The sequence below is a fragment of the Acomys minous genome, assembly GCF_964271855.1.
Source record: "Acomys minous genome assembly, chromosome: 12".
In the NCBI taxonomy this organism is placed as follows: Eukaryota; Metazoa; Chordata; class Mammalia; order Rodentia; family Muridae; genus Acomys; species Acomys minous.
The window spans coordinates 89,230,163-89,238,472 of NC_140493.1; the positions used below are offsets into that span (position 1 = coordinate 89,230,163).

The following is an 8,310-nucleotide window of genomic DNA, read 5'->3' on the forward strand; positions in this document are numbered from 1 at the left end:
CTGCAAGGCCACAGCCAGGCTGAGGTAGGTTTGCGGGAGGTGACTATGTACACACACATTTTCTTTCCTGTTTGCCTATACCTAGCACCACCTCCTCTTGCTTTTCCTCCTCCCCCTCTTCCCCTTCTCCACCCCCCCCCCCTTTCCATCTCTACCCTTCTCTTTGGGAGACTGCTTAAGCAGAAACCCTCTGCCCACAGAAAAAACTCTGAGTAATTTGAACATTTTGAGACAGATTTCTCTATGTAGCCCAGGCTGACCTTGAACTCATGATTTTCCTGCCTCAGCCTCCTGAGTGCTGGGGTTATTACCACCTGCTTTGGGCATGTTATTTTAAGCCCCCTCCCCCATAACTACCTCTGAGCAGCAGGAGGATTCTAATGAGCCTTGCTCACACACCTGGCTGCCCTGTTTCCTCTAGTGAGCTCTTGGGGAGGGGGGAGGGGGCGGGGAGGGGTGGGGTGGGGGGCTTCAGGCCAGGAGGGAATCCCAGTCCCCCTGCCTACCTGCAGAGGAGGCCCTGGGTGGGGAACAGCAGACAGCCTGGGAACCGGTCTGCCAACCAGTTCAACCAGAGACTGGTTTCAACTCAGGGAGTTCAAAGGGAGCTGGGATGCCCAGCCCGCTATGGCCCTTAACCCTTTCTCTGGTGTGCCCTGGCAACATCCAGGTGGTGGCCCATGCTGGGGAGAGGGCGGGGGGGGGGGGTGTCTAAGTTTCTGTGGAAGATAAAATGGATTGGGGAGGCTTTGGAGACGGCTTCAGTATGCAACCAGACACTGCAGAGCAGGAAAACTGAGGAGAGAGGCTCTGTGCTGCCCCATCCCAGATGTCCCTTGGGAGTCGGTCCTCTAAGCTTGGTGATCCCAGGAGGACCCTAGCTTCTGGGTGGATGCAGGGGATGTGGGGTTGGATTTCTGGGGTAATGAATATTCATCAGCCTGAGCCAGCCTCTGCTTCTGTTTACTTAGCTGGGAGGGGCCCCGGTTTCAGGTTCACCTTGACTCCCGGAGCTGCAGCGCTGTTGCACGGCAGGTACCTGCGTCTACACCTGTTTCTCTCACACCTGCCCTGCAGCTGCTCCTACCCACCTCTCCAGGCTGAGTCTGGCCAGCGCGACACACTGGAGACACCCTCTCCTCCTCCAGTCTCACCTGCCTGGGCAGCTCCTGGTATATTCAACTCCTTCGGATTTCAGGTACATAGGCTGCAGGGACTGGAGGGTGGGGAAACCAAGATAGAGGTCTGAGCCAGAGTTCCCGCTCCTGCCTGCCTCCATGGCGGACAAGCCCAGCAGACTCTGTCTTCGTCCAGTCTCACCCCACTGGCCTCTTGGAGAAGGTCCAGGCCTTCAAAAGCATTCCCGCCGAGAAAGCTTTACTCTTAAAGTCTCACGTAGCTCAAGACCACCTCTCCCGCCCACAACCTGGAACACATATGTGTCTGCCTTATCTGGTAGAAACATCTCCCACTTCCTGTCCAGTTTCATTCAGGGTGGTCAAGGGCCATTGCCCACCCCCACCTCCACCCCCCTGCAGAGGGAGGGGAGCAGGTTCCATAATACAGAACTGATTCTCTCTCTCCCTCCCTCCCCTACCTCAGTCAATAGTTAACTTCTCCAGCTCAGCTCAGGAGAAGCTTGGCCCGCTCTGGGCAAAACCCTTCAGAAAGTGTTCTAGTTGGGATGATGGAGGCCTGTCTTGGGCGCTTCTGTGCATGCTATGGTGCTAGCCACCAGAGGCAGGAGGTGGCAAGTTGTCTCACGAGGTCTTTGATGGGCCCTGAAGCTACGCAAACAAGCAGAGGTGGAACTGGCATGCTTGGAGCCTGATTTTCCTCATCCCTCGATTGCAAGGCCCAGGGCATGGGCCCAGCCCTCAACCTGGCATCTCGGGGGCGGGGGTGGGGGGTGGGTGGCTGTGTAAACCAACAGCAGGTCTCACCACATGCTAGATTGGTGTGTCCACTACCAGGTCCCCCCCCTGGCTGTCCCCCATCACTCGTGGGCAAGGGACTGGAACAGTTTACTCTTTACAGCTCTGGAGATGTGGAAAGCTGGTACACCATGGCACTTCGTTGCTGTGGTTTGTCCCTTTTGTCTTATTTTTTAAAACAGGGTCTCCTGCTGGATGCCAGGCTGAACCAGAAATGTATTGGGTAGATCAGGTTGGCTTTGAACTCACTGTGATGACTTGCCGGAGTGCTGAGGTGCAAGTGTGTGCTACCTTACCTGGCTCCTAACACCCGTGCTTTGTTTTTAGACAGAATTTTTCTTTTCTTTTTTCTTTTTTGGTTTTGTGAGACAGGGTTGCTCTGTGTAGCCTTAAGCTGTTCTGGGATTCACTCTGTAGATGTGCCCCTGCCTCCTGAATGGAAGTTAAAAGTGAGCGCCACAAGCCTGGCGGTGGTGGCACAAGCCTTTAATCCCAGCACTCGGGAGGCAGAGGCAGGCCTGGTCTACAAAGTGAGTCCAGGACAGCCAAGACTACACAGAGAAACCCTGTCTCAGAAAACAAACAAACAAACAAACAAAAAAAAAAAATAGTGAGCGCCACCACTGCCCTGCCAGATGGTTTCTTTCAGTGGTCCTGGAGCTCTGTTTGTAGAGCAGGCTGACCTTAAGCTCACAGAGATCCTGCTGTCTCTGCCTTCTGAGTGCTTGGATTACATAAAGGCAGGTGCCACCAGCCCGGGGTCATTGTATTCTGCCTTTATGTGCACTAAAGACTCTTGAAGCTGAGTTATTTTGAAAAACAAAGGATAGTCCCTCAATTAATGTGTCTTACAAATTCATATGTTTGGCTTGCCTCTAGGGACAAACACTTATTCAGGTGTTCAGGAGTCCTGGACAGAGAGGCAGAAAGACTAGCAAAAGCACCGTCCTCAAGAGTCCAGGTCACAGGGCACCGAGGCAAGGCGCTAAGCTATTCCCGTTTACAGCCTTCTGGCCAGTTCCTTGTGACCTGTGGCATCAAGGAGAGGTAGGCTCCAGGCAAGCCATCATGATACCTACTATGAGTTAGAATGGGGACATTTTAACAGGCATGGGCAGGAGCCCCTGTCCTGCATAGGAAGAGAAAATCGGGTGCTTAAGAGTAAACGCAGGGCAGCAGGGTGGTGGTGGCGCACGCCTTTAACCCCAGCACTCAGGAGGCAGAGGCAGGCGGATCGCTGTGAGTTCGAGGCCAACCTGGTCTACCAAGTGAGTCCAGGACAGCGAAGAGTACACAGAGAAACCTTGTCGGGGGGGGGGGGGGGAGGGAGAAAGAAAAAAAGAGTAAATGCAGGCTGATCTAGGGTTCAGCCATCCCTCCATTCTCCAAGTCTCTGGCCAGTGGTGGGTCGGCAAGGCAGCTACCGAGCTGCTGTGAGCTGCGAGCTGCGCCCTGTCCCTCCTTCCTTGCCCTCCCACAGCTCCTTCCAGTAACCCACTCTGGAACACCAAGTTCTGTGCAAGGCTGTGCTAAGCCCGGGCGGGGCATGCTGCCAAGGCAAACCTCTCAGGCTGTCCCTTGGTGCGCTCCACTCTCCAGGTGCCTGGAAGTGCCCCTCCAGCCCTCTCTCTTACTCCCCCATGCTCTAAGTGGGAGCTCTATGCAGCATGTCCCGTTAGCTCCCGTCACCCGAGCCCAGCTAAAGGGGTAGGGACGGGCAATAGGGGTCTGCTTTGTGCACAAAGTAATGGGAGAGCCTCCTGGGCTGGGGCGGGAGACACCACAGAGGGACGGCAGCAAGAGGTGTGTGCAGCTTGTTTCCAGCCTAGGATGGTGTCTTGCTTTTCTTCTTGTCTGAATTTGATAATCCTCTCCTCGCTCCACGTACTTGTATGCACTATGGAAGTTAAAGAAATCAGGAGCCGAGGGGGACAAAGCAGTGGCCTATATTTCTTCTACATTAAAAACAAAAACCACGATGCTATTCAATGGCCACGGTTCTTTTTTTTTTTTTTTGGTTTTGCGACACAGGGTTTCTCTGTGTAGCCTTGGCTGTCCTGGACTCCCTTTGTAGACCAGGCTGGCCTCGAACTCACAGCGATCTGCCTGCCTCTGCCTCCCGAGTGCTGGGATTAAAGGCGTGCGCCACCACGCCCGGCCTGACCACGTTTCTTCCTGGTGATTTTTATAAAAATGCGACAAAGACCATCAAGATAGAGGTGTTTGGTGATGGGGATTAAACTCAGAGTTTTGGGCATATTAGGCAAAGACTCTACCACTCACCTATGCCTCCAGCCCCCTCCATCATCAGCTTTTATAAAAATTATTTATTTATTTATTTTGAGACAGGGTTTCTCTGCGTAGCCTTGGCTGTCCTGGACTCGCTTTGTAGACCAGGCTGGCCTCGAACTCACAGCTATACACCTGCCTCTGCCTCCCGAGTGCTGGGATTACAGGTGTGGGCTACCACGCCTGGCCCCATCATCAGCTTTTTATTTCTTTATTTCTTTGTTTGTTTATTTTAGGTTTTCTGAGACAGGGTTTCTCTGTGTAACCGCCCTGGCTGTCCTAGACTAGCTCTGTAGACAAGGCTGGCCTTGAACTCACAGAGATCCTCCTGCCTCTGCCTTCCAAGTGCTGGGATTAAAGGCATCCCCCTCCCCCAGCCGCCATCAGTGTTTTAAAAATTACATTTCTGTTCTTTTTGTTTGTTTGAGACAGTCTCGGTTTGTAGCGTTGGCTGGTCTGGAACTAACTTTGTAGACCAAGCTGGCTTTGAAGTCAGAGATCTTACTTGCCTCTGCCACCACTACATCTGGTCTATATTCTATTTTTAAAGTTAGTTTGTGTGGGGGCTGGAGAGATGGCTCAGTGGTTAAGAGCACTGCCTGCTCTTCCAAATGACCCGGGGTTCAATTCCCAGCACCCACATGGCAGCTTACAACTGTCTGTAACTCCAAGATCTGACACTTTCACACCAATGCACATAGATTAAAACTAAATAAAATATTTAATTTTAAAAAAAAGTTACAAGCCGGGCGTGATGGCGCACGCCTTTAATCCCAGCACTCGGGAGGCAGAGGCAGGCGGATCGCTGTGAGTTCGAGGCCAGCCTGGTCTACAAAGCGAGTCCAGGATAGCCAAGGCTACACAGAGAAACCCTGTCTCAAAAAAACAAAAACAAAAACAAAACAAAACAAAAAGTTAGTTTGTGTGTGTGAGGGGTGTGTGCTGTGGTGCATTTGTGGAAGTCAAGGGAGGGACTTGTGAGAGTTGCTTCTCCCGGGTCGGGAGCCAGTGCATCACAAACCTTATCATCGGCTTTTTTTGTTTGTTTTTTTTTTGTTTTTCGAGACAGGGTTTCTCTGTGTAGCCTTGGCTGTTCTAGACTCACTTTGTAGACCAGGCTGGCCTTGAACTCACAGTGATTCACCTGCTTCTGCCTCCCGAGTGCTGGGATTAAAGGCGTGCGCCACCGCGCCCCGGCTTCATCATCAACTTTTAAAGACGGTAACACCTGCAGGTCTGGGCTGCATGGCCGTGTAGCTCTCTGGTGTCCACTGGCTTCTGCACTCTCCTTCCCCAAAACTGTCCCAGTGCACGCCAATGTTCCTAAGACCACTCCGCCAGCCTCTCCGGGCCCAGAGATGCATTTGTTCGTGTCAGTCAGCTCTCACAGTTTAATTCCTCCAGGCTCCCTCCCCTCTGTCTATCTTCTGTGCTGCACGAATTAGCCAGGGCTGGAGAGCTTCATTCCTAGGCCATCCTCTAGCTCATAAGCACCTTTGTGGAAATTAATAAAAGATGAGACCTGTGTGGAGGTGGCTCCATGTCAGGGTGCACGGCTTGCAAGCAGAGAAGCCTGCGTTTCAACCGCCCCCCCCCCCCAATCCCACCGTACCTCTTATAGAACAGTACAAAGGGCACAGCATCATCCGGGAGGATGACGACGCACAGGCTCCACTTGACTGCCTTGCAAATTTTTAACTCTCCTTCAAACACCTGTCCTGTGGCAGCCTGGTGGGGGTGGGAGAGCGGCCCGCTAATGATTACTCCACCTGTTAAGTTTTATGCTTTGCAATGCAGGTCTGCTCGTGCAGCCGGCAGTAATGAGGTTGGGCTGAACGGCAGGGCTGCGTGGGATGGAGAAGGGCACTGAGGACCAGAGAGGGAACTTGGCTGCAAGTCATGAGCCGGAAGCCAAGAATTTCCCAGGCCTAGACTCCAGCAGCCCTCTCCTCAGGAGAGAGGCTGGTGCTCAGCACTGTGGGCCATGACAAAGGGCTGGGAACTTTCTCAAGTTCTGTTTAACTTTGTCATGTGTTCCTGCCGGTGTGACCTGTCAACGCTCTGCCAACACTGGGCAGCGGTGGGAAGGACTTGGTCATGGTGCCAAAGACCAGGCTATATGTGGCTAGGTAAGGGGTTTCCCTGGCTTGTAGCCTGGGGCTTGGAAGGAAAAGACTGAAACTGTCCCTTTGTAGCTTTGTAAGGCAATGGGGTCGGGTTGTCTCACTGTGCCTTGGCCTGGCTCAGTGTCTTTCTGCTTTTTCTTTTTGTTTTTTTTGTTTTTTTGTTTTTGTTTTTTTTGAGTCAGGGTTTCTCTGTGTAGCTTTGGCTGTCCTAGAACTCACTCTGTAGACCAGACTGGCCTCGAACTCAGAGATCCACCTGCCTCTGCCTCTTGAGTGCTGGGAGTAAAGGCATGTGCCACCACACCTGGCTAGTGTCTTTCCTCTTAATGGCTGCTTTGAAGGTTCTTTTCTAAACCCTTCAGTCTTACCTTCAAAATAGCCAGTAGCGATGAATGAGATGGCTGGTCCTCCCATCCATTTCACCCACTGACCTTTGTCTCTCCCACTTGGTCCAGCAGACAGCCTCCCGCCTGGCCTTAGGGACCACCATGACCGAAGTTGGTTGGTGGAAGCTGACCTTTCTCCGGAAAAAGAAATCCACTCCCAAGGTGCTCTACGAAATCCCTGACACCTATGCCCAAACGGAGGGAGGAGCAGAGCCCTCGGGACATGACAGCGGAGACCCTCACAGCGACTTTAACAGCCGCCTCGAGAAGATTGTGGACAAGAACACCAAAGGCAAGCACGTCAAAGTCTCCAACTCAGGCCGCTTCAAGGAGAAGAAAAAAGTCCGAGCCATGTTGGCAGAGAACCCCAGCCTCTTTGATGAGAGAGAGAACAAAGGACAGTGAAGGAAGACAGTAGCCCCTCCCTGTTCCCCGCCACTGGTGGGGTCTGAGGCAGGAGCTTGCCACGCTGGCCTCTTTGGTCATAGCTGAAACCACGGTTGCGGTTGATCCCTGCTGGCAGGAACACCTGGTTTGTATTTATGTGCCCCAGCTTCCTGACGGGCCCGGGAGATCCCCCAGTCCTCCTCATGATCTCATACAAAGACTCTCTGGTCCACCACTAAAAGTGTCACCTAGAAGTGCAGCCGTCCTTGGCACAGTGGCTTGCCTCCCAGGGAGGTGGCAGAGCACAGAACGGACAGGGAGCGTGACGGACTCCACCCTCTCCCTGGGCACAGGGTCAAAGGTGAATCTGAATCGCTGCTCTCTCCACTTTCTCTTAGCTGTGACTGTTCCTTGGACCAATCCTAGGAGAGCAGAGTTGCCCGGAGCCACGTGACAGTGGTTTCCTTGGTGCCAGAGGCGGAGTCCTTGAACTTGAGATCACCTCTTAAGTCAAGGAGTAAACTTCCTGGAACTTTTGCTCCCAAGAGTGGAGAGGCAAAGGACACGGGCAACCCCCCTGGGGTGCTAACAGAAGGCAGACCAGAGATCCCCCTGAGCTCTTGCCTTGACCACCACTTTTGTGGGTGCCGAATTACATACCCGGGCCCAAGGGTCCAAAGTGGAGGAGTGGATGGGTTTCCTCCAGGCTTTCCCAGATAGTCTTTTAAGACGGAGCAGCCCCAGGAGTCTACCCCTGGAGCCTTGAATTTTGCTTGAAAAGTAATGGTAGGTTTTACATAGGAATAAACAATGCTGCAGAAACAAAGGCCTTATTCACACTCTTTATCTTACACGTATGGGGATGGTTGTTTCCCTGCCCCTACCTTCCTTGGTCTCTTCAGACAACAAGAAGGGGCCCCCAAGTGTGAGAGTGTGGTGGCTGTCAGTCATCCCACCAACAAGCTAGGTTTTCTATGGCTGTGGAGAAAGGAAGGAAATACATGTCCCTGCACAGCGGAGAAGCCATGTCTGTGTGTGGGGGGGGGTGTGGGGTTGGGGGGCTGTCTCTAAGAGAGTGGGGCAGACCTTTGGTAACAGACCCAAAGCCTCTGTCGTTTTCAGCGGTTCAGTTTGGGACCGAGAGTTCATTCTGGTGCCACCAGTTAGGACGGATGAGCTTGGGGACAT

General features: G+C 52.9%; 1 protein-coding gene across 4 annotated transcripts; it reads left to right on the plus strand.

Annotated features, from left to right (window-relative positions):
• Positions 1-993: 993 nt before the first annotated feature.
• On the plus strand, positions 994-7,948 carry PRR15L (proline rich 15 like). Of its 4 annotated transcripts, none has more exons than XM_084749004.1 (2): positions 994-1,198; positions 6,805-7,948. In XM_084749004.1, the coding sequence occupies exon 2, from the start codon at positions 6,838-6,840 to the stop codon at positions 7,138-7,140; it is 303 nt and encodes a 100-aa protein (XP_084605130.1). In that variant the 5' UTR covers positions 994-1,198; positions 6,805-6,837; the 3' UTR covers positions 7,141-7,948. The 4 variants fall into 4 exon arrangements, with proteins under 4 accessions (XP_084605130.1, XP_084605131.1, XP_084605133.1 ...); XM_084749005.1 differs by having other exon boundaries at positions 6,808-7,948; XM_084749007.1 differs by lacking the exon at positions 994-1,198 and adding an exon at positions 6,023-6,352.
• Positions 7,949-8,310: the final 362 nt, after the last annotated feature.